This window comes from Brachyhypopomus gauderio, chromosome 1 (genome assembly GCF_052324685.1).
Source record: "Brachyhypopomus gauderio isolate BG-103 chromosome 1, BGAUD_0.2, whole genome shotgun sequence".
Lineage (NCBI taxonomy): Eukaryota > Metazoa > Chordata > Actinopteri > Gymnotiformes > Hypopomidae > Brachyhypopomus > Brachyhypopomus gauderio.
The window spans coordinates 24,229,044-24,254,869 of NC_135211.1; the positions used below are offsets into that span (position 1 = coordinate 24,229,044).

At 42.4% G+C, this 25,826-nt stretch overlaps 2 protein-coding genes and 1 long non-coding RNA gene across 4 annotated transcripts; 2 read left to right on the forward strand and 1 right to left on the reverse strand.

Moving 5' to 3' along the window:
- The first annotated feature begins 8 nt into the window (after nt 1-8).
- ipo9 (importin 9) lies at nt 9-14,007 on the forward strand. Its single transcript, XM_077004452.1, has 24 exons — nt 9-278; nt 1,727-1,788; nt 1,880-1,966; nt 2,153-2,354; nt 4,280-4,368; nt 4,524-4,610; nt 4,727-4,846; nt 4,938-5,038; nt 5,392-5,450; nt 5,585-5,736; nt 5,853-5,951; nt 6,092-6,198; nt 6,727-6,866; nt 7,036-7,198; nt 7,361-7,587; nt 7,704-7,852; nt 7,938-8,066; nt 10,323-10,598; nt 10,975-11,141; nt 11,237-11,370; nt 11,460-11,579; nt 11,901-12,005; nt 12,918-12,994; nt 13,097-14,007. Exons 1-24 carry the CDS (start codon nt 113-115, stop codon nt 13,205-13,207), a joined length of 3,129 nt encoding a protein of 1,042 aa, XP_076860567.1. The 5' UTR covers nt 9-112; the 3' UTR covers nt 13,208-14,007.
- A 343-nt stretch (nt 14,008-14,350) lies between these two features.
- Nucleotides 14,351-25,223, forward strand: shisa4 (shisa family member 4). Of its 2 annotated transcripts, XM_077004454.1 has the most exons (6): nt 14,351-14,764; nt 14,893-14,977; nt 16,218-16,395; nt 18,556-18,692; nt 21,078-21,269; nt 21,434-25,223. In XM_077004454.1, exons 2-6 carry the CDS (start codon nt 14,920-14,922, stop codon nt 21,472-21,474), a joined length of 606 nt encoding a protein of 201 aa, XP_076860569.1. In that variant the 5' UTR covers nt 14,351-14,764; nt 14,893-14,919; the 3' UTR covers nt 21,475-25,223. The 2 variants fall into 2 exon arrangements, with proteins under 2 accessions (XP_076860569.1, XP_076860568.1); XM_077004453.1 differs by having other exon boundaries at nt 14,353-14,977.
- On the reverse strand, nt 14,890-16,257 carry LOC143513627 (uncharacterized). Its single transcript, XR_013130638.1, has 2 exons — nt 16,166-16,257; nt 14,890-15,025 (listed from the first exon to the last, which is right to left on the reverse strand). It is a non-coding gene; the product is annotated as an uncharacterized LOC143513627 (long non-coding RNA).
- Nucleotides 25,224-25,826: the final 603 nt, after the last annotated feature.

The following is a 25,826-nucleotide window of genomic DNA, read 5'->3' on the forward strand; positions in this document are numbered from 1 at the left end:
ATAAACGAAGCCACGCCCCGCTCGTGCATTGGCGCGCAGTGCTCCGGTGGAACATTTTGACTGCTCCCCGGTTTCCCCCCTATAGCCTAGGCGAGAGACTGGCGGAGAAAATATGGCGGGTATGAGTGCTTCAGGTCCCGGCACAATTTCAGTCGCTGGTCCTGTTCAGCAAGGTCTGAAAGAGGCCTTAATTGAGACACTAACGGCAATCCTCTCCCCGGTTCAAGAAGTGCGTGCCGCGGCAGAGGAGCAGATTAAAGTGCTGGAAGTGACGGAAGGTAAAGTAGTAATGTGATGGCTGCTGCTTTCACCATGTGAACCGCAGAGGCGCTGGCCTGCGTGGAGATGTGTGCCACCCTCACGCCAAAGTACAAATCAAATGTCGTAAGGGTTATTGACTCGGCTGTAGTTGAACAAATACTAGCCGTCTAGTTCGCCTCGCTGTCCCAGTAACCCAAGATGGGATGTGTACGGTCTAGAATCTAGAGGCGCCTTTTCTGGCTCGCTAACTAGCGTTGGATAAGTATCGTGCTCCTGCAGAAGTTGGTAACGCAGCATCAGTCGTGGCGTTCAAAATATTACGATTTGGAGGTTGGACGAATTAAGAAAGGCTAAGATAGGAGCCTGGTTGTACATTTAAAGACGGAAACTAGAGAGTAACTTCTCTAGCTAAGGATTTTCCGATTAGGGGTGTGTGTGTTAGCCGACTACATAGACACGTAAAGTTAGCTAGGTAGCTATATTGAACATAAACCTATTTATTGACACAGATTATTAAACGCATAAGATTTCCTTTCGCGCCTTGGAAGGATCATCTTCCCGCTCTGTGGCATCCCGGTGGTTGGACATTTTTGGCGTTGTGTTCACCAAGGAACACCTCCCCCAGGAGAGATGTATCGTCGTCTCAATACGGCTGTACCGCTTCCAGACAGTACTGACTGCTGTAACTAAAATAAGTTCTGTTGTGTTTACAGTAATTAGCCCAATTCACCCTTCAGTTCGATTCATTAATCATTTGGCCCGTAAAGCATTCAGTGTACAAGTTCACTAATTACAGAGGGAAACTAGTTTTGTTTATTGTCAGTTTATTGTACAATCTGTTATTTTTACCCCAGGAAACTTCTTCAGACACCGTGTTCTTGACTAATTAATAATGAATTAATATTTTTCACACATTCCAATGTTCCAACATCCTTCTTATTTTTTCATCTGTGCTGTTTATCTGCCTTTTTATTTTGTTCCTAATGGACGGATTTTGGTATTTGAGTGATGTTAAGGTCCCTGTTCTTTGATGACACTCTAACTGGTGCTTGTAGTGTTTATTGTGTAGGGTGACATTCGGTGTGATTGATCTCTTGTGTGGAGTTATGTATGGTGCTAAAGGATTTCAGAGTTTTCTCTGTAGCAGGCATGCCCTCTCTCTCTCTACAAGCTGCTGTGCTGAGTGTCAGCAGTAACATTGTGTCCCCGTCCCCCTGTGTCTCTTGGTGCTACGTGCTGACACAGAGAGACTTGCCTCTATTTCATGGGCCACTTCAGCGTTTTATACATTCCTTCCCTCAAGTCCAAATATATTTACAGTGATTTTAAAAGAATGAATAATTAGCATTAACATGTGATGTTGCCATTCATAAACTTGGTCTTCCTTTATTAAAGTTGTAAGGGCAAATATATTTTTCAATGCATTGCAGTTCTCTTTCAAATAATTATTTCTTCTTCACCACAGAGTTTGGAGTTCATCTTGCAGAGCTCACTGTTGATCCCCAGGGGGCGCTAGCTATTCGCCAGGTGAGGGGGGTAGTTCATTCCTCGGTCATTGTCTCTGTGTGCATGATTGTTTTTGTTTTACGTGTTTGACGTCCCTTTTTATACATTGCAGCTTGCCTCTGTCATCCTGAAGCAGTGTGTTGAGACCCACTGGTGCACTCAGTCAGAGAAGTTCAGACCTCCCGAGACGACTGAGAGGGTGAGATTGGAACTGTGTGTGTGTGTGTGTGTGTGTGTGTGTGTGTGTGTGTGTGTGTGTGTGTGTGTGTGTGTGTGTGTGTGTGTGTTTTGGTTGAGGCTCAGCATACTTATCAGCCGTGTCTTCCCCCTCTACCCTCCAGCGGTTTTGACACTGTTCTGTTTAATGGCTTGCCCCCCCGGTCAGGCTAAAGCAGCTATTCGTGAGCTCCTCCCCGGGGGCCTGCGGGAGCCCATCAGTAAGGTGCGCTCCAGCGTGGCCTATGCCGTGTCTGCCATCGCCCACTGGGACTGGCCGGAGGCATGGCCACAGCTCTTCACCGTCCTCATGGACATGCTGATCAGCGGCGACGTCAACGCCGTGCACGGCGCCATGCGAGTACTCACAGGTACTGACCTCTATGTCTGTGGCAGCTCTTAGCACGGAGGCCGGAGGGCATTCGGGACGCGAGGTCGCTGCCGGCCCCCGGGAAATGACCGCACGGAGAGAGACGGCCTGCTACATGCCTGCTACAGTAACTCCTGATGATCGATGCCATTAGTCCTATACTAATGGCATTAACAGCACTGTGTGTGTCAACTAGGGTTGCAACGGTATGAGATTTTCACGGTATGATAACCGTCTCAGAAAATACCGCGGTATCACGGTTATCACGGTATCACAGTTAGTTTGTTTATTATTAAAAGATACACGGACCCTTAAAGAAATTACAACAAGTTTTTTTTGTTCAATTAACTATTTATTGTAGAAACTGGAACTATTGTATACAAAATGTCTCCTTTAAAAAAAAATAAGCTGTACACAGGTTTATATAAATACTGCAAAATTAGAGAAACCTAAATCATGGATTTCAATACAATTATTTAAGTTTAAATGATCTAATATCTGATAAACTCAGCCTGGGTCAGTGTCTGATCAACAACTGTTGTAAACGTCCGTTGTACTGCCAAGTTAGAATATAACCGGATACTGCAGAAAGAGAGGATTTATTTCTGACATGATCATCACAATAGAGATTTCTATTTTAAGGCTTTCACACCGAGTCTGGTTTTAACATGTGAAAAACAGGCACGTTAGAATTTGAAAATGAACGCATGTAAATTAATGGCGTCTTTCACATCCAGTGAAAGCAAGGACCATAAAAAGCTAGGTTTATACTTTCACTAGTGACCGTAGCGCGCGACTCCGCACAGTTCTTTTGTATTACTTAACAAATACGAGCCTCTTGTAATTCCAGGACGAAACATGAGAGAACGTGAATACGTTAAGATTGGGCGTTTTGAAAATAAACATCCATTAAATAATGTGATGAAAAAGCGAATTATTTCGAGTATATGTATAAATATTTAACTTAATTAAGTTTAAGGTGCTGGGAAATATTGAAACGGACCTTTAAAGTTACGTACAAATGCTTTAATTCCACCTTATAAAGGTGTATGAACCCTGCAAACATGACTTTGTTCATTGCGCTGAGGCGCGGCGCGCGCGAATTTACAAAATTCGAGAGGTGCACGACCTCGCGAATCGACAGCGCGCGAGACCCTCGCGCACGGGCGGAGCCACCGCGATTGCGTCATTTTCGCCGCTGATTTTAGTTTAGCTTTTTTTGTTAAAACATTTGTTAAATCTGATGCACTTTCTGCCATTCTCACCGCTGCGTGCTGAGTAGCTGAACCGGAGCGGAGTTGCGTCAGTTTCTCCGCTGGCTTGCTTTTTACCGGTAATAAGCAAACGCACACGGTATGATAACCGTGCATTTTAATACCGTGGTATACCGTGAAACCGGTTACCGCTGCAACCCTAGTGTCAACGTAGGACATGCATATCACAATGTATATTACACCTGAGGACATGCTCCCAGATTAAGGTTTTAGGTACACTTTAGTACATTTTTATAAAAAATATATTTTCTAAAATACATGTGGTTTGTTGTGTTCATAAGCAGTGAGTAACAAGAATAACAACAATGTTATATGTGGATTGTCATCATATGACTGTTGATTTAATGATTGTACACAAGAACGTGTTTGATATTTGCACTGTAATCCATGTACAAAACACTAGTCTGTCTAGCCTGACAGGGTCAGGACTGATCTTGTCTGCAAGAGCTCTCTGCAGATTTTGACATCACTGTTTTCTGTGTGCTAGACCCAGTAAAGCATTGACATTAAATGAGAACAAATTCTCATTTCAAGATACTGGCTCTATTTGCCTTCCGATACAACACAAAGAAAACAATACGAGTTCATACTGTGTGGGACGCATCTCAGGCACTTGGTGGCAATCTTGATTTAAAGCAAATGTGTTCCACAGAGTTCACTCGAGAAGTGACCGACACCCAGATGCCACTGGTCGCACCAGTCATATTGCCAGAGATGTACAAAATATTCACTATGGCAGAGGTACAGTTTTTATTGAGCATGTTTTCAGATTAGGTTGTTGAAATTTGTGGGCCTTCTATAGTATTTGTTAATAATTTGTAGTGACATACTACTAGCTTCTCTTCTTCAATCAGCTTCTCTCTGTGTAGAGTAACATTGTGCCTGTTTTATTTCAGGTTTACAGCATTCGCACCCGTTCTCGAGCAGTCGAGATCTTTACAACGTGTGCCAACCTTATCTGCGCTATTGAGGTCTTTGAGAAGGTGAGCTGCTTGTTTGAGAATGTGTGGCTGAGCTGTGCTGGGTTCAGTGCTGATGTGCTGGGGTCAGTGCTGGTGAGCTGGGGTCAGTGCTGATGTGCTGGCTCGCCGTCTTCCAGGGTGCTGCCAAAGCCCTCATTTTCCCTGTGGTGGAGCAGTTCACCGGAGCGTTTGTGCAGGCGCTGCAGATGCCAGACGGACCCACGTCCGACAGCGGCCTCAAGATGGAAGTCCTCAAAGTAAGGGACTGTTTTGTCCCGTGTGACTCCGTTGTAAACCATTGCTTAGGGCAGTATGTTTGATTGCTTCTGGCTTCCTTTCTCCTGACAGGCAGTGACTGCCCTGGTGAAGAACTTCCCCAAGCCCATGGTGTCCTCCATGCAGCAGATATTACCCATAGTGTGGAATACGCTGACCGAAAGCGCCTCTTTATATCCTTTAATGCTCATCCTCTCTAAGGACCAAACGAACAACCTAGAATAGAGATGCTGTATTCGTGTCCCTCATCTTCTTAGTGAGCCATCTTTCCTTTGAGAAATCCGAGTGTATCCCGCCGGACTTCCACATGTACAGGGAAGTCGTCTAGAGCGGCACCTCCCAGTTTGGTACCCGCGGCCCCGCAGCTCATCCACAGCTTTTCTCTCCTACATCTCCCTGGTTTTGCGTGTTCTTCACTGCTTGTTTCAGAACATCCAGGGGGAGAGACAGGATTACGAATCACTGATGTAGAGAATCGATTAGTACATTTGTCCTTTTAATGGACCCTTTTCTTAACTGCTTTTACTTATGTGAGAACAGAAGTCAACTACACTGAAGAAGTAGACGATCCTGTTGATTCGGACGGTTTGTGGCTTTTATTTAAATTTATTTTATTGATTAGTTGTAACCCTAATTGCATTTCTCTCTGAGCTCATGAACACAGTGAGAAGCCACTGATCTCAGGTGCTGACTGCTGGTTGCTGTGGCTGTGTGTGCAGGGGAAGTGCTGGGCTTTGAGAACCTTGTCTTCAGCATCTTTGAGTTTGTCCACACACTTCTGGATAACAACAAGTTTAAGAGCACCGTGAAGAAAGCTCTTCCTGAACTAATCTATTACATCATCCTCTACATGCAGATTACAGAGGATCAGGTATGCCTAGTCTTTGTGTTGTGTGTGTGTGTGTGTGAGAGAGAGAGTGGCTGCTCTGCTGTAGATATGGGCTGTTGTTTCATCATGTAAAGGTAATATAACTTCTCCCCATTTAGATTAAAGTGTGGACTGCCAACCCTCAGCAGTTTGTTGAGGATGAAGATGATGACACCTTTTCTTATTCAGTCCGAATATCAGCGCAAGATTTGTTGCTGGTAAAATGTCTTACATGTAAATCTAAAAGGTGACGAATGTAACTTGTTGCTGGCAGCTAACAGCTAACTGGGAGTCTGTTGATCAAGCTGTTCATTCGGCCTTGTGCTTTGTGTTTGTGCTGCTGTGTCCTCCACGCCAGGTGGTGGCAGCAGAGTTCCAGAACGAGAGTGCTGCTGCTTTAGCTGCAGCTGCTACCAGACACCTCCAGGAAGCGGAGCAGGCAAAGATTGCTGGCTCGGAGCACTGGTGTGTACCAAATGAGCTGGAGAAGTTACCCTCTTTACATCAGTGATCTTGTGTGCACGCCGCTAAAAGTTGTAATACCATTTATGCACAACTTCATTAAGCATGGTTTTTGTGATTTTGCTTTCTAATAGCCATGTAATGTATACAATGTATGTTTGAGAAAAATCTGAAAAATGCCAACACTAGCCATCTGTGCACAATTAATATTAGATTTCAAAGGAGTTTAGATATTTTAAAGAGGGTCTTCAGTTCCCAAAAGAAAGCAATTTTATAACCAAAGTCAAGCTCTTGACAGAAACAAAATATTTATTTCACTGTCAATGTTTTATCAGGGTAAATTCAGTTGTCTACCAAGTCCAGAAATCATGATTTCCTTCAGTAAATAGTTATCATGACACCACTTTTACACTGCTGTAAAAATCTTACCAGCATGCATGTAAAGTTTCGTCAGCTTTGTGGCCTAATAATGCAAACAGATCTGTAAGCTGACAGAAGGGCGTAAAGTTTACACTTTGCTGCGATGCACAGGTGGAAGGTCCACGAAGCGTGCATGCTGGCTCTGGGCTCGGTGAAGACCATCATTACGGAGAATGTGAAGAATGGCCGCGTCCACTTCGACATGCATGGCTTCCTGGCCAACGTCATCCTCGCAGATCTCAATCTTGCAAGTAAACAAATCGATCTCACTTCCTCCGCCCCTCAACCAAAGAGCTCAAATTAAAATGGTACAGAGCAGTTATTTGAATGCAGATCTCAGCGCAGGAGTAATGAGAGGTCCAGCAAAATGAGCTCGACGCTGGTGGCTGATTAACGCCGTATCGCTGTGTCCATCCTCAGCGGCATCGCCGTTCCTGCTGGGCCGCGCTCTCTGGGCGGCCAGCCGCTTCACGGCGGCCATGTCCCCCGACCTCATCCAGCAGTTCCTCCAGGCCACGGTGAGCGGCCTGCATGAGAGCCAGCCTCCGTCCGTCCGGATCTCCGCCGTGCGGGCCATCTGGGGGTGAGTTGCTTTTCTAACATCCTCCACGCACAGGTCCGGTTTCCCCGTTTGATCGAGAGCTCCTTCTAACGTTTGCTGCTTGAGTACATACTTTACAAACATGTTAAATGTACAGCTGCGTCGTACGACCGACTGAACCTGTGATGCACGTGCGTACTGCAGGTACTGTGACCAGCTGAAGTTGTCAGACAGTACCCACGTCCTGCAGCCGTTCCTGCCCAGTGTCTTGGAAGGCCTGGTGCAACTGGCTGCTCAGTTCAGCTCCGAGGTGCTAACCTTGGTCATGGAGACCCTGTGCATCGTGTGCACGGTGGACGCCGCTTTCACCACCAGTGCCGAGAGCAAGATATGCCCCCTCACCATCGCCGTCTTCCTCAAGTACAGCAACGGTAAACCAGCCTATGCTGTTGTATTGGGCTATTTTCTGTAGTTGGGGCTTTCTGCACGGTCGTGGTGGATTTCGACTCCCTTAAATTAACCCGCCCGGTTCTTTTGCCGTTTGGAGACCCTGTGGTGGCGTCTTTGGCGCAGGACATCTTTAAGGAGCTGGCGCAGATCGAGGCCTGTCAGAGCCCCATGCAGATGCGCCTCATCCCCACGCTCGTCAGCATCATGCAGGCGCCCACGGACAAGATCCCCTCGGGCCTCTGTGCTGTAAGGACCCCCGGCTGCCGTTACTTAATCTCCTGTGCCGCGGCATTTCTTTCGATAAGCGCTAACTGCCTTCCTGTCCAAACAGACAGCCATAGACATCCTGACCACTGTCGTTCGGAACACCAAGCCCCCTCTGTCCGAGGTGCTGGTGTGCCAGGCCTTTCCTGCTGTAGCTCAGTGCACGCTTCGCACAGACGACAACACCACCATGCAGGTAGGCGCCTGTGACATTACGCCACTCCACTAGTGGTTAACAGCCAGCAGCAGCTGATGGGGGTCTGATTTGCATTTCCTGAAGGAAATACGAGAGGGCTTGAAAAGATGTGCCCTGTTCTGACTAAGGTTATGGCTAGGGAAGAATTATAAGGTCACTGCCCTGTCTGGGACCAAGATTTGAGCTGCTGATTGTGAGAGGACTACAGTACAATGTGTGTAGAGTCTAGTGTGTAATAAGATGTGTATGATTTTGAGTCTGGATTTAAATTCTGTGAGTGAGTCTGTATTCTGGAGCACAGATGGTAGTGAGTTCGAGTGTCGGGGAGCAGAGCAGTTGAAAGCTCTGCTCCCCATAGTGACAAGACGAGCAGAGGGTACAGTTAGATGTGTGGAAGAGGAGGATCTGAGTATGGGAGAGAGTGGTGACTTGAAGTAGATCTGACAGATATGAAGGAGAAAGATTGTGGACGACTAAAGGTAAGCAGAAGAATTTTGTATTCTGAGCGGAACTTGATGGGTAACCAGTGTAGCTGCTGTAAAACCGGAGTGATGTGGTGTGTGGAGGGGGTTCTGTTGATAATTTGGGCAGCTGCATTCTGGACTAGTTGGATTTTATGGAGGGATTTGTTGGGGAGACCGGAGAGAACAGTGTTGTAGTAGTAGTATTAAGTTATGGTGTGTGGCAATCTATTTGGTGTGTATCAAGGTGTGTTGAAATAATGTATTTGAAGGTGGGTAGTGTGTATGGTAAACATGAATTTGGTGTGTGTAGTGCATAAAGGTGTATAGTGTGATGTGTATGAAAGTGTGTGTGTGTGTGTGGTATGTATGAAGATGTACAATGTGTGCATAGAGTGTGTGTGTGTGTGGTTGTGTGAAAGTGAACGCCTGCTTACGTATGTGTATGTGTGCTGGGTGTGAGAGACATGTATGTTTTTTGGGGGGGAGCCGCTGGTTGTGAGAGGTTTAGAGTGTAATGTGTGTAGAGTCTAGTGTGTGTTATGGTGTGCAGGAATGCATGTGGTGTGTATGAAGTTGTGTAGTGTGTATCATGTCATATGTTGAATCATACATGTATCATTGTCTGCATATGTATTGTGTATTGTGTGTATGACAACATCTTAGGTGTGTGTTTGGAGTGGGTATGAGAGAGAGGTGTGTGGAGTAGGTATGAGAGGTGTATGCATGTGCATGTATGTGTGAAAAAAATGTGTGTGTGGGGGAAGGGAAGAGACATTCAAAATAGCTCACACTGTCACTGCTTCTCTTAGTGGAGAAGTCTTAGTTTAGTTCACCCTCTGAACAAACGGTCATAGTTTGGGACATATTTAACTCATTACTTAACAGAAGAGATGGACCCCTTGACGATGATTTTAGTGTACTTGTGTGTGGTTTTACACAAAAATGTCTTGATTTATGACGAGTTAAGCACACCGACATTGAAAAATCCAGTTCTGATTTTGAGAACTTTACATGGGAGCCAATGGAGCAGTTTTCAGTGCCTAGGGCCAAACAAATGCTCATAACTCCAAAACTAATTGATGAGAGAGTTTGGTGTGCCAGAAAAGAGTTTCTGGTAGTTTCTCTACCATTTGAAATTTAAAGCTTCTAGGTGAAGGCTTAAGGATTTTACAGCAGTTTATCTAGGAGGATTTTGATTATTTTTCATGACTGCACACACTCTTAACTGAGTTATAATTTGAAATTCTGAACATTCCGCCATTCATTTCTATGGGAGGTTATAAAATTTACTAAACTTTAATTAATAAAAAACTACATATCCAATCGACTGAAAAAATAATAGCACGTCTCAGAGCCAAGACCTTCGAAATGCAGTTGTGGTTTGGGCTGTATTAAAATTGCAGAAATGTGTAGAAGAAGATGCGGAATAATAAGAAGTATGAGGCATAATAGAGGGCTTTTCAAACACTCAAATAAGAAGCATTAGGATAACAATAGAGGTCTTTTCAAGCCCTTTAATAATAACGGTGTAGATAAGGTAATCAAGAACAGTTGTGGTTAAATGAATTGGTTGTGTTTTAACCCTAGACCCTAGAACTGTTTGAAGTAAGGGTGAATTGAGTCTAGCATAACTTGAATGATTACACGCCAGTATCGTCACTAGCATTACACAATCCTCTGACAGACATTTAAGCCTGAAAAATCGATTTTTCAGAAACTGTTTCTAAAAAGAACAAATCTGCCCTTAAAGACCCAGAGGTTTTTTTTTCTTTTTCTTCCTTCACTTTCCCAGAATGGAGGCGAGTGTTTACGGGCGTACGTGTCTGTGGCGCTGGAGCAGGTGGGGCGTTGGCGGGATGAGCATGGCCACAGCGGTCTGTGGTATGTCATGCAGGTAGTCAGCCAACTGCTGGACCCGCGCACGTCCGAGTTCACCGCTGCCTTCGTGGGCCGCCTGGTCTCCACACTTATCGCCCGGGCAGGCACCCAGCTGGGCGACCAACTGGACCAGGTGTTGAGAGCCATCCTCAGCAAGATGCAACAAGCTGAAACCCTCAGTGTCATGCAGGTAGTATCCTGCCCTCTCTCCCAAAGAGGTTTAGAGTCCATAATTAATTATTATCTTTTACACATCTGTGATTCAGGCAGATATTTCTTTGTTGTATTGGTGCTAAGCTTTCATTTTCAGAGTTTCAGCAAACACAAATGTCCATATCATTACTTCTTAGTTGTTTATTTATTATGTTAATATTAATATTTCATATTGCATATTCAAGAGAACGTAAATGTATAATAGAATAATGTTGAATGTAAATGTTGAACAGATAGCATGTAGTCTCTCCACTTACTATTAAACTAGCCATCTGAGTGGTGCCTGAGTCACGGTGTGTCCCACTCATGTCATCACCGACTTCTGACCCTGTTCACTCTTATCTCCCTTGCAGTCTCTGATCATGGTGTTTGCTCACCTGGTCCACTCTCAGCTCGAACCTCTGCTGGAGTTCCTGTCAAGTCTGCCCGGTCCTACTGGGAAACCCGCTCTGGAGTTCGTCATGACCGAATGGATGAGTCGCCAGCATCTTTTCTACGGACAGTATGAAGGCAAAGTCAGGTGTGGGAGTGTAACATCTCTTTCCATCTGTCTGCCATTGGCATATATCACAAGGCCCAGAGTCTGTTCTCTGACCTAATTTCCTTTGTCTGCAGTGCTATAGCCTTGTGTAAGCTCCTTCAACACGGTCTTAATACCAACGATAAACGCCTGCAAGATATTGTAGTGAAAGGAGAGGAAATCTTTAACCCAGATGAAGGAATTCGTACACGATCCAAATCTGCCAAAAGTAAGCATGCGTTGGTTAGTGGCGTCTCACCAGCACTGCACCTGCTGATCAGCCCTGGAATGTCTAATGATAACTCTGCTCTGCTTTAGATCCAGAGCGGTGGACCAACATTCCTTTGCTGGTGAAGATATTTAAACTCATTGTAAACGAACTGTCCTCAGTAGTGGAGGCCAATGCAAATAGAGCAACCCCTGCAGACTGGAGTCAAGGTGCAGTAGTCATAAACCATTTTATTTCATCCTCGTTGTAAATGGTGTATTAATCATGAATTCAGCATGTTCAGCTGTTAGCTGATTCATTGGATGTTAGGAATTCTTGAATGGCCCTTTCATCCCCAAAGTTTTCATTTAAGTCGTGTTTTAAGCCAAATGTCCCATATTTATTCTATGAAATACAAATTGTGTTTAAAAGCACAAAGGTTGCTCAAGTCATGCTCATTTTTCATTTGATATCTGCGTGGGGGGGTTACATGTGAATTGGATGATTTTGAAGTGAGCTCAGCTATTAATCTTTTGAGATATGCGTTTCAGATTCGGGAGGAATGTGGGAAGATCAAGAAGAGGATGAGGAGGAAGAGGAGGAGGAAGGGCTAGAAGGGCAGCTTCTTTCTGATCTTATATCCTCTAACAAATATGGTAAGACTGTTTTGTGAACAGTGAAATTTTATTTTTGTTTTATTTAATTTTTTTGGACTTTCTATAAAAGATCATCCCAAGAGGTCTGACTTTGGCAGCAATAAACCATTGCATTGATACAGCTATAAAGCATTGATACAGGTGTCCTGGCTGTGTGGCCCGTATGGCAGGTAGAGTCCTGAGGCACTTGAAATGGTAAACACTAGGAAGAGAATGCACGTCTTAAGTCCTGAAAAGAACAAATAGTCACCAGAAACGGGAGTGTGAATGGTTTAGATCCCTGAAACATTCTGCCAAACTGCAGAGAATGTAATATTTGTCCCCTTTGATACCATGTTTTGGTTTATTTTTTTATTTTTTTATTATTTCTTAAATGTTCGACCTACTCCACTGCCACTCCATCCGTGTAGACACGCTTGTTGGATCAGGGTCATGGCATGACCTCGTGTCATCTGTGTAATTTCAATACATGGCAAGTTCATTAGCACATAGAACATGTTCCCAGAATAGTTTGTTGCAAATTATATAATTATATACAGAAGGTACTTTTTTTTAAATCCATGGAGTATTATTAACTGCAGCACAAATTTGAACCCAGTACAGTAATGTCATATGGCCGTTGATTTGCAGGTATAAAATGTAATCTTATATTCTGATGCAGCTTTGTAATAATAGAGTGCTCTTTCAGCTCCATATAGAAAATCTTGGGCACAGTACTGAAGATTAAAAACCTCAACGTGTTGTAAACAATCAAAGCAATAATCACATTTATGTTTTGCAATTCTTTGCCTCTGGTACAAGAGGGCAGGCTGACTGCTCAAAGTTTCTGAGTTACTGAGAGTCCATGACTCAAAAATAATTGCTGTTAATTGTAAGATAAGTCATATTTATATTGTTTGTATGTTGTCGTAGATGATGATTATTATGAAGATGATGATGAAGATGACCCAGATGCTTTAAAGGATCCTATATATCAAATTGACCTTCAGGTAATGTCTCCACTGTTCATCTGTGTCATCATAATCAAGCGTTTTCCCTCTTGTCTGTGTCTCCGCCGGTGCTGCTGTGAACATCTCCTCCTTCTCTTGCAGGCCTATCTGACTGACTTCCTCACCCAGTTTGCTCAGCAGCCGTGTTACGCCATGTTCTCTGGCCATCTCAATGACTCTGAGAGGAGAGTCTTGCAGTCCATCGGTATCTAAGATGCCTTCTACGCGTCAAAACCGTGTCCTTGTCTCAGTGTTCAACATGCACTTGTACGATTCGAAACCAGAGCACTGGAGTGGCCTTTGGAAGCCAATCAGGCTCGCACTTACGAACCCGGAGCACAGCGGAAGACTGTTTTGCAAAGACGTCGCCCTCGATGACATGTCCTGTCCCACGGTCTACTGAAGGACACACGGGAAGAGAACAGCGGAAAGAGGGTTTGCGTTGGGCAGGATTGACCCCACAAAGGACTGGAGTGGTAATGGAAATAATGGGACATAAACACAGACCACAAGTGGAACTTTGGGCATGATAACTGAGGTTAAAAATGGGTCACGGAGTTATTTTCAAAGGAACTATTATCAATATAGATATGTTTATGAAGCATCCAGCTGGTGTCCATTTGTATTTCTCTCAATTTACCAAATCATGGTGGTCTGAAAATCTTTCTGTAAAGGAAGGCATACAATTTTTGGAAGATGATGAACTTTGATCATTGCTGTCGTGAAAAGATCTCATAAACCTCATCTTCATGGCTGCACAATGTGGGTGGATATGAGAGTCACAGAGTTGCCATGGTGATATACAGCCTATTAGTATTCTTATACCCGCTGGATTTGGGGGATGATTTTTCCACAATAAAGGCCCGTGAAGGTCTCATTTTCAATTTTAGTCTCTTGCTCCATCAGCGGTTTTATCAGACAGAGATTTTGAGTGTCTAATTCGGGACACAGTATTAAACAGCTAGTGTACCATTTGCCATGTATTGATGTGAATTTTTGTAATCCATCAAAGCACGTTGATTTATTTATTGATATGAATATGTACGCCAATAAGTTTTTGGCGGGGTAGGAGTGAATCCAGTCAGTGGACGTGCCTTCAGCAAATTTAGATTTTGACAAACCAATTTTAAAAAGTGCCATTCAAAAAGCAAATTGTAATAGTTTTAATGTTGCATGGCGTTGTTGTGGGAATATTAGTTACACATAATTTTAACATTTTGTTGTAACTTTAAGTCCGCCAAAGTTGAGGCCGATGCATAAACCTACGTGAAAATTATTTTCGTCCTTGGGCCTGTTCGCGTTTTTAGACCGATTTTACTGGCTATGTAAGGAATTTGGGTGGGCTGACACCAAGGGAGATTAATCCTGTCCGTTGGGGGATGGCCATTTATGTGGTGGACATTAGAGCATTTATTTACGAAAAAGAAAATTCGATTAACTAACGTCTCGTCAACTGCTGCAGCCAAATCCTAGAGATAAACCTGGGGGCTATCCCTCTCGTTTCTGTTCCGTTCACGCATTTCTGAGGCGTGCATCGTCGCTGCCGTAGCCAGTCGGTGACATTACGTCAGCTGGTGTCCGTGCTGATGGGAGACGTCTTGCGAGCATCATCGCTCTTGTTTTTCACATGTCAGATTTGTTGCGACACGCTCATTGTCGGGACATAAAATCCGCCTTTAGGCCAGGAGACGTTAAGGAGCTGGACTTGGGCTCACCGATCCGACCTCCCCGCCTGCAGCGTCACGGACGATGTGTAATTCGACACAAATCGTAAGACTTGTGTTGATCACGAAGCAAATGCTTGTATGCGCAGCGAGCCAGTGCTAGGACCTTGGGATTTAAAAGCTCTCGTTCAGTCGACACAAATGCGACTCTTCCATTCTGCATTTCCTCACCAGGTTGACGGATAATTTATCGGAGTCAAGATGTCCCTGTCCGCCATGGTTATACCAGTCATCTATATGGCGCTCTCTGTCTGGCACGGTAAGGCGATATTGTGCTCCGGTTTCTTGACAGGCCCCGACGGGAGTCCTGATAAATAATAAGCACGTGAATGTGATAAATATGTGGATTGCAGACACACCCGATTAAAACGCTGTTAAAACGGATGCTAAAATTGCTTTATAATACACGGAGTTTAAATATACGCTACCGTTATTCTACGTCATACTAAATCACTGGTAGTGTCTCATTTGGTAGTGTTTTCAGGGTAAACGTTTTAAACCAATATATTTATATTTCTAATGAAAGTACCATTGATTTCATTCATTTACATGTGAAGCACGAGATGTATTTTCGCAATAAATGCAATTATTGCATCTGTACTACACAATATGCAAGTATAATAAACAAATACTAGTCTCTCATAGTTGTATACCTTGTAAATTGTATAAAATGGCTTTATTCTACATGCATACCATTTTATTCAGGCCCTTATCCTGCCTATTTGAGTCTTAAATATGATCCACGTCTACTTGTCATATCTGCGTGTGTCTAACAGCAACGGATTAGTTTCCCCGTGTTACGCTATTGCGTGAGATCTTAATAATGTAGCAGCAACGTACGACGGAGAGACGGCAAGTGAAAAACACACAAATGTGGCCTTACACGTAAAATCATCCGTTCAGTCAGTAACTGAAAGCGAATCCAGCAGTTGAGACCTTGAAGCAGGTGTATTCTATATTTAAGCAGACGTGGTAAGATCTAACGCCCTTTCTTTGGCATAATCTTACTAATGATCCCAGGGTACAGTTGATAATGTCGAAGTTTGCTTCCTACTTGTGGAAATCGTTAGTCACTGACGTTGGTTCATTCCTGCGGTTCATGTTCCTGTAGTTTAAACACCTCTTCTGTCGCTCCTAAAAATAATGTGCATTGCAATTCACAACATACTTCTTCTCACTTGGCTTCAGTGTACTTGCCTATGTTCCGTAAAACGCCTCTCATTTTGTTCTGACCAACACTGAACCAGATTTTGAGCCAGACACCAGCTTGACAGCAAGCGCTCTCCACCCAAAACGGATCTGTACGACCACAGCAGTGTTTCTTCTCCAAACGTGTGAATCTTTCACATTGTGCATAATCACTAACCGACAATAGAAAACTGACTCGGACAGCTCGGAGATCAACCATTTCACCTAGCAATCCTAATGTACCACTCTTCAGTCTCACCTTTTCCGATTCCTGACATCCTTACGGGCTTGTTTTTGTTCTTTGCACACAGTGAGTGCCGATGGGGACTGCCTGTGGTACGTCGATAAAAACGGCACCTGGCACAACGGCTTCGACTGCCCACTGATCACCTTCTGCTGTGGCAACTGCCACCGGCGCTACTGCTGCCTGGACGGCTTCAAGATGATCACAGAGCGAGGACAGAAGCGATGCATGCTTTTCCACCTCAGGTGAGGGATGTAACGGACACCTCCACATTCCCACGTGCTGGAGTCGAGGGCGTGCCAGGAAATAAATAAATAAATACATGAATGAATGAAAGAATGAATGAATGAATGCCTGACCAGTTCTTTCTAAATATTTGTATAATTATAACATATAATAATTAACAAGCAGGATTTTCCAGTTCTAAAGATTTTTAAAGATATAAATAAATTATACAGTAAAACAGTAACTAGCGTCATCAAATGTTGGTGAATATCTAAAAAAAAAAATGTAGATGAGCTCAAATGTTTTTATTTTGGATTGTCCTCTTTTAAAAATTGAGTCATGCAAAAAATTATAAATTAGTTCATTATCGATACATCACCAACACGCACGCATTCTAGATCCAAGGATTTTCCCAGAAGATGCCTGGAATAATCCAGCATTCACAATGTTTGACAACCATATCACCCTTGCTGTATTCTGTAAACCTTGTGCACTTCACCTTGTGCACTTCCTATTACATTTTGGCAGTCTAATGTATTCAGGACATGTTTTCAGCTTTGCTGTGATAATTTGTGCAGGGCTGTCAGTTCTACCTTGAGCGGAGCGTGTTGTATTACTATCACTTTGCAAAATCTGCATTTTCATTTAAAGACATTCACCAGTATAATTAGAATCAGAAAACCTGTAACAGACCTTTTCTTGTGATTTTTGTTTTCTCATGAAGTTGTCTCATGAAGGGGGGTTTAAGTAATTAATTATATTTGCATTAAACATATTAGATTCAGTATTATTTGTATTCTCGTATGATGTTCCTTCATGGTTGATGGGAGAAATGGGTAATGGAAATTGTAGATTTTTTTTGTATTTTATCCTTGTGATTTATATTTCATTTATTATACATGTACCAGCTCTGGTACAGATGGACAGATGGATACTAGATAGTTAGATTCTAGTGCAAAACATCTCTTCTCATTTGAGAATGTTGTTTATTGTAAAAATGAATAGAGTAATTAATACTTAGTGTATATATATATATATATATATATATATATATATATATATATATAAAATAGTCCATATTTTAATTGCTCACTTAAAAAGATAATGAGTATTAACCTGGAGTGATGATTTTATTATTTTTCATCAGTGTGCTAATTTTGGGCCATTTGTTTAATTTAGTACACCGACCCTCTGGTTTCTGCCTGACCAAACACTAAAAGTGCATTTGCCATGTCCGCTCTGAGACAGCACACAGCCATCACAATAATGCTGTAGTCTGCAACAGTCTTCGAGCTGCCCTGGAGACCTACAACACTGCTCTTGTATTGTTGCGACAGTGTAGTTAATCAAACATGGGGTCTCATTAACACACGGTTTCCAATTAATGAAATCCTTTTAACATTGGATTTTAAAATGACCCAGAATTACCTAGGGCTTAGATAGCTAGGTGACCACTTTAAACATTTACGAGGTCAAATTTGTAGGGTTTTTGTTAGATTTTTTTTTAGATTTTTGTTTGTGGATGATTTTTTGGAAAAATCATTTGGCAACCATGGATATAGATAGATTTTATCTATATCAACAACAAATTATGATGATGATGATGATAATAATAATAATAATAATAATAATAATAATAATAATAAATTGTAGACCTTGTTCTATTATTAAGTATCTGTTGGGTTATAAATGGTTTAATTGGCTACCAGGAAAGTTAGTAAGGACTGATTACACGGAAGCAGCCATCTTTGTTTTACTTTACAGTGCCATATTTACAGTGTTTAAAGAGTTGTAACTGGTAAAAGTATACTGGTATATATAGTTTCTGATCGTGCATGGGTTACTGGGATATATGGGTTCTGATTGTGCGTGTTGTAGTGCTTTATGTAGTTTCTACTGGTGTGGAGTGTACTGCAATATGTTGTTTCTGCATGTGTGTGGTATACTAGTATATGTAGGCTCTGCTATAAGTACAATTTCAGTATTAAAAAAAACTTTACATTCTTGCAATTATGTCTCTGAATTACAGGTGTTATATGAAATTAAAAATAATCTCTATATATACACGTGTAGGAGGAGGCTGTAATAATTTAGATACATCTGATCCTTGTAATGTAACTGAAGTAAGGACAATTGTTTGTTATTTGCTCCCTCTGATTGGCCCATGCTCTGCTCCATAGCCCCTCCACTATAGCAGGCATCGCATCCTCCATCCTGCTGTTCGTGGCCGCCATCGCCACCATGGTGTGCTGCTTCATGTGTTCTTGTTGTTACCTGTACCAGCGGCACCAGCAGAGAGGCAGGACCTCCTACGAAGGTGAGCACACACACACACACACACACACACACACACCCACCAGCAGAGAGGCAGAACATCCTAAGAAGGTGAACACACACAAGCACCCACACTCACACTCATTATATATGTCTAGGGACCACAGAATGGGGAGGTTTTGTTCCCATGCCTAATAACAGTGGCTGCGCTTAATGGCAGGACAAGGCCAAGGATCATGTGATGTCCCAACGTTAAGACCAACAGTGTTCTGCATGTGTGATGGATGTGGGGACATCCTGTACACTGACATTGCAGGTTTTGCTTGTTTGGTTTTGTGGGACAGCAACAGAACCATAGACCTCAGTACGACAAAGCTTAAGATGACCGTCAATAATGAAACTCCACAGATGCAGCAATGGAACTGCATGCAACTCTTTATGCAGTTATATTTATTTATTTAGTAATTTTACAGGCAGTGTTATTCTGGTACTTTAAAACAGTGTTTCTCAACCTTTTTTCAGTTGTGGCACCCTTTATATGCATGCAAAATTTTAAGGCACCCCAGTTTACAATGCGTTAAAAACACAGGCTTTGGGGGGGATGGGGGGTGGGGGTGGAGACGTAAGTTGTTGACCGGGGTGGGGGGGTGTGAACGTAAAATGGACACAAATTAAGTATTATATCGCAATCTATCGATCGCGGGTGGTTGGCGCCAGAGCGAACTAGTAACTCATTGAATCATAGATATGGATCAGATAAATAAACAAGATTTTTTTTTCGGATGTGAGATATCGGAAGTGTGCCGTGAGAGCGTGTGAATACTGTCAAAGCGTGTGTCTCATGCTCAATGCGTGAGCGTTGGCAACCCTGAAAACATACTCTCTGCAACCATCTCCCAGCCAACATAACACAAAAAAAGTGATTATTAAGACAGAGAGCAGATAAATGTGACTTAGGGCGTACTCACACTAGGCTCTGCGATCCGGGCCCGGGCACGGTTGCCTGCCGAAGCACGGTTCGTTTGGCTACTGTGAGCGCTCCAACCGTGCCCGGGCCCGGATCAGTTAACCGTGCTCGGGCCCGCTTTGAAGAGGTGGGCCAGGGCACGATTCATGTGGACTCTGGCACGGTTCGCTTCTAGTGTGAGCGCTATCCGTGCCCGGGCCCGCTTGGTGCCTCGTCTGATTGGTTCATTTCGCTGGAACTCAAACATGACATCAGTGATGCGACGCTCACGTTAAACAGTCATAGCGGCAAAGCGATTAGCAGACAATCGTTGTGTTAAATGATCGATAAATCTGTGCTTGCACCGTGTTTCTGCACTCCCAAAACGACTCCAAAAATACAATAAAAAGAGAATCATGAGCTCTATAGTGTTGTGCGAGCGCGCTTTTTTCCAAATAAAGCGCCGTTGTGATGACGTAAGCGTGCTCGGGCCGGGTTGCTGAAGCGAGTGTGAGTGCAGGCCAGAGGGGGAGTGGGGAGGGGGGATAACCGGGCCCCAGCACGGAACGAGCAAACCGTGCCTAGTGTGAGTACGCCCCAGTCAGTGGGAAACCTGCGTAATCACATGCTGACCTTGGTCATATGCAGGTCATATGCACGCTTTGAGCGTGAGACTCACGCATATTTAGCGATTTCACACGCTCTCACGCCACACATGGAATTTCTCACGCTTGAATATTATTATTATTAATTTATTTTTTAAATAATCTAATCGCCGCACACCGCAGCATATTCAGCCAATCCATCGGTTGTATATTATAACAGGTTGAACCAATCAGAATATAGATCGCGCTGTTTCTTGGTAGACTTTAGCCAGCCCGCTCCCCAACCACACACACACACACACACACACACACACACACACACACACACACACACACACACAGCCGCTACACTAACCATCGCGACAGATTGCAATCCCCCCCGCCTGAAAAAAGCTCACGCAAGATCTGGTCATATGAAATACATTTTAATGATTTTTAAAGCGTATAATAACTTCATTTTTTAAAACAATAGTTTTTTATTTCACATCAGAATATTTTGACGGCACCCCCGATGAAGACAGACGGCACCCCAGGGTGCCGCGGCACCCCGGTTGAGAAACGCTGCTTTAAAATATGCTTTACACATTATGAAAGAATTTTAAAGGTGATGACGAATTTCTTTGCATTGCAGAGACCGAGGAAGGTATCGTATTTGTTACACAATGTAGAGTGCTACAGTATATACCAGTATTAACTGGACTGCATGGATTCAGAGCATCCGCTGGACATTAACATGCATGGTTTACATATCAGCTGCTTCCTCAACTGCCGCTTAGTCGATTGTCCTACGACTGCTGTTTACAAAGCTGCATCATGAAAATGCATTCACAACCTCTGGCATGGAGAGCACTCTGCATAAAAAACAATGTAATTTCAGCCCAGCAGATCCCAATGGCCAGTTACCCTGTGGAGCCAATGTATGATGCTTATGGAAAACCCATTGGAAACCCTGAGTACCCTGGTTACCCAGTAGCACCGCAGTACCCTGGTATGCCGCCGCAAAATCCGATGATGGCACAGGGGCCTTATCCACCATATCTCCACAACGATCCAGCATACAGTCAAGGAGGTAAGAGAGAAACCCAAAAAAATCATCGACATGCACCGTGGGTGATAAATCAACGTAGTTTGTTAATTAAATCAGTGTTGGTACAATCAGAATGACATTTATTTCCAACATTGTGACAAAAACAGATGATGCATAACTTGTCTGTCATGGTTTGTGTGTTTCAGCTCCTCCGCCGTATTCTCCTCCACAGTACCCGGGCCACTGAGACATCCTGCAGTAAGGAGAGCACAGTGCACTCTAGTGGCTGATCTGGGACACTATGGAGGAGTCTCTTGAATAACCTGTGGCACTTTGATATTTAATTTATTATGTTGGCTTGCGAAGCAGCCAACATACTGTTCTCTCTATTCTTCTTCTTATTATTATTCTATTCGAGTTTTCGGTAACTTTTACAGGTCGCAGTTTTTGAGCTAGAACCTTGAAAATTGGCAGGTTCACAGATCTCATATGGAAGAAGTATGCTTGTGCTTTTGGGACATGTCGGACATACGGTGTCCTCAGGACAGCGCTCCAAAGTTGACTTTTTCCCATAGAGAATGAATGGCGGAATCCCCACAGGCTCACACAACACACGCACGGAACCTCTTCTCTCCCTCAGTCCCTGCAGCAGTATTAACTGTATAACTGAACAACAACTCAATTTTAACTAACCCACAACCAATTACCCCTCAACAGTAATTGCCCCATAACAGTAATTGCCCCACCACAGGTAAATACCCCCTCAACAAAAAAACTCACATCTAAACAAGATTTTAACAGAAACTAAACAGTAATCTTAAAAGCCATCAACAACAATAACCCCAACAGGTCAATAACCCCTCAATCTTAACTACCCCACAGCCAATTACCCCTCAGCAATAATTGCCCCAAACAGCTAATTTACCTATTAACATCAACAACCCCATTAAACTAATAGCCTTCAACAATATCATATACATCAGCATTAACTACCCCAATGTCAATAAGCCCCTCAACATTAATTGCCCCACCACAGGTAAATACCCCCTCAACAAAAAAAAAATCACATCTAAACAAGCTTTTAACATAAATTACACAGTAATCTTAATACCCATCAACAACAATAACCCCAACAGGTCAATAACCCCTCAACATCAACTACCCCAAAGCCAATTACCCCTCAACAGTAATTGCCCCACCACAGGAAAATACCCCCTCAACAAAAAAACTCACATCTAAACAAGATTTTAACAGAAACTAAACAGTAATCTTAAAAGCCATCAACAACAATAACCCCAACAGGTCAATAACCCCTCAATCTTAACTACCCCACAGCCAATTACCCCTCAGCAATAATTGCCCCAAACAGCTAATTTACCTATTAACATCAACAACCCCATTAAACTAATAGCCTTCAACAATATCATATACATCAGCATTAACTACCCCAATGTCAATAAGCCCCTCAACATTAATTGCCCCACCACAGGTAAATACCCCCTCAACAAAAAAAAAAAAATCACATCTAAACAAGCTTTTAACATAAATTACACAGTAATCTTAATACCCATCAACAACAATAACCCCAACAGGTCAATAACCCCTCAACATCAACTACCCCAAAGCCAATTACCCCTCAACAGTAATTGCCCCACCACAGGAAAATACCCCCTCAACAAAAAAACTCACATCTAAACAAGATTTTAACAGAAACTAAACAGTAATCTTAAAAGCCATCAACAACAATAACCCCAACAGGTCAATAACCCCTCAATCTTAACTACCCCACAGCCAATTACCCCTCAGCAATAATTGCCCCAAACAGCTAATTTACCTATTAACATCAACAACCCCATTAAACGAATAGCCTTCAACAATATCATATACATCAGCATTAACTACCCCAATGTCAATAAGCCCCTCAACACTAATTGCCCCACCACAGGTAAATACCCCCTCAACAAAAAAAAAAATCACATCTAAACATGCTTTTAACATAAATTACACAGTAATCCTAATACCCATCAACAACAATAACCCCAACAGGTCAACAACCCCTCAATATCAACTACCCCACAGCCAATTACCCCTCAGCAGTAATTGCCCCAAACAGCTAAATTACCTCTTAACTGCAACAACCCCATTAAACGAATAGCCTTCAACAATATCAAATACATCTGCATTAACTACCCCAATGGCAATAGCCCCTCAACAGTAATTGCCCCACCACAGTTAATACCCCCTCAACAAAGAAATCCACATCTAAACAAGCTTTTAACAGGAACTACACAGTAAACTTAATAGCCATTAACAACAATAACCCCAACAGGTCAATAACCCCTCAATGTCAACTACCCCACAGCCAATTACCCCTCAGCAGTAATTACCCCAAACACCTAAACTGCTCTTTAACCGCAACATAATTTAACAATGATAACATTAAAACAACCTTTAACATTAGGTCATCAACAGTCAAAACAGCGTTTCAGCTGCTTTGCAAGCCAACATAAAGTTTGTTCACAAACTTTGCCTATCTAGTTGTATTTATTTCTTGAATGCGCGGCAGAGTGAAGAGTGAATGGCCTGGGTGTGCTTTAAGCTCCAGTGTGATGCACAGGTGACACACATCATATTTTGGAGTTCCACTAAACACCCGACTCGCCAACTGACAAATCCCCAATCGGCTAACTCCGCATGCTACATGGTCATCGTTTGCTGTGGAACATTTGCTAGACAGACATAAAAATTTTGGTGTCATTATTCTTGGCACTGTTGGCTGCAGGACGAAAGAGCGTTTTGTTTGTTTCATTGGCACTGAGACATTTTTTCCTTGTTCCGCTACATGACTTGTCTGTACTGACACACAAATAAAAAGTCCATGTTAGAAAGCATGTCATCCACACTAATAGTCTACAATATGTAACGTTCTACACCGCATGAGAATTAACATCTGCCAGTCTGAAAATGAGATTAGACAGATATTAGACAGCATTTACATTGGCATTGTCTTGAATACCATTCTTACATTACTTTGTTCTGTATTGCTGCCCTCATGTTTTTATGTAATTCTAACAGTTTTGAGGTGTAAATTCTATTTAGATGCCAGCCCTTTGTTAACTGTATTTGTGGCTCATGTTGCTTAAATTAATTCCCATGGGCCCCTTATCTGATCAACTTATTTTGCCTTTTGGGGTGGGAGTCAATAAAGTGACTTCATTAAGTTAACAGATTATGCTTACATAAAACTCATGTCCTTGCTTTAGATTTTGATTTGAATGGTGTTTGTATGGGGATTTACTCATGACATCTGTTATTTCAGGGTTTTCTAGGCTGCAATTTTGATATATATTGAGATTCTTCAGCTTTCAAGAGTTTGTCATATTTCATGAACTTCTGGATAAAGACTCTTTGGGTGCACTACCATTTCTGGTTGAAGCATTAGAGGAATTCTTAGCATTTCAGTTTTGGAGTAATGTTTTCAGAAGAAGTGGGTTTGCTGTAAACAGGAATTTAAGTAAAAATATTTCCGAACCCATTCATGTGTGCTGTGTTTTAAGTAAGCATTACTACGTCCTCACAGTAATGCCATAAACACTCATCTTAAGTGGAAGGTGTTTGCAGTTACATGTTGGACGCAGCTTCAGTAGTACAGTGAATGCCAAATTACCACTTCCAGTGGTGACAGTTTGTGTTTCGTCTAAATGACTTGTGCTTTAATGCAAATAGAGTGTGATATAATGCAAAGTCCTTTCTGCCTAATTGTTAATTTATTTGTCACTTTGGAATGTGAAGTACAAATCTGAACGTCTGTATCTAAGATGGCCACAGAGATGTTTTTAAATGTAACAAACGTCTAACCATTTTACTCACAGAATGATGCAAAACTACTGATGTTAGAAATTAAATTCTTGCCTTTATAAGGGACTTCTAACAGACAGAAATGGAAGAATTATATTGCATAACTCACTTTTTACAATAAAAACCTTTGGTCTTTTACATGTTTTTACTTGTTGTTGTGGCTATAACATCTTAAAGCCTGTTTCATTCACTTGCCACAGTATGCGGTGGTATACATTATTGTGATAAGTTAGATGAGTGACATTTATTTATGTAGCTCATTACCTACAGTTATGTAAAATAATTAAATAATCTATTTTTATTTCACAGTAGCCAAAAATGCTAAACATCCATCATAGTTTTGTGAACAGTTTTCAGGTAAGATTGATCATAAAAAATAATATTTATGTAATAATAATAGTTATATATAAATGTAAAGTTTATATATACATTTATATATGATCTCGTATAATGTATCGTATATTATGCATATACGATATATGCATAATGCTTATGTACTTGGTATCTTAATTCAACAATGCAGGCAAAACACTTCAGTCAGTTCAGACTGTGTTCCCGAACCTATGAATTCACCGTTGCAATGAAAGCACAATATTATCACAAATAGGAAGTTTGTTTCTAGGATACTTTGGGGATTTAGTAAACCATAGCCCTCCCAGCTGCCTTTAAAGGACTGTGTACCGCTATCTAAATATGGGCAGGCACTCGCGATGGATTTCAAGGAATGTCCAAGCACCACAA

What these genes read in the sequence shown, in the direction of transcription:
- ipo9 (XM_077004452.1), top strand. Translation starts at nt 113, where the DNA reads ATGGCGGGTATGAGTGCTTCAGGTCCCGGCACAATTTCAGTCGCTGGT. An exon ending in AGTGCTGGAAGTGACGGAAG is followed by an intron (nt 279 to 1,726) that starts GTAAAGTAGTAA and finishes TCTTCACCACAG; the next exon opens with AGTTTGGAGTTCATCTTGCA. An exon ending in TATATCCTCTAACAAATATG is followed by an intron (nt 12,006 to 12,917) that starts GTAAGACTGTTT and finishes ATGTTGTCGTAG; the next exon opens with ATGATGATTATTATGAAGAT.
- shisa4 (XM_077004454.1), top strand. Translation starts at nt 14,920, where the DNA reads ATGTCCCTGTCCGCCATGGTTATACCAGTCATCTATATGGCGCTCTCT. An exon ending in AGGCAGGACCTCCTACGAAG is followed by an intron (nt 18,693 to 21,077) that starts GTGAGCACACAC and finishes ATGTAATTTCAG; the next exon opens with CCCAGCAGATCCCAATGGCC. An exon ending in TCCAGCATACAGTCAAGGAG is followed by an intron (nt 21,270 to 21,433) that starts GTAAGAGAGAAA and finishes TGTGTGTTTCAG; the next exon opens with CTCCTCCGCCGTATTCTCCT.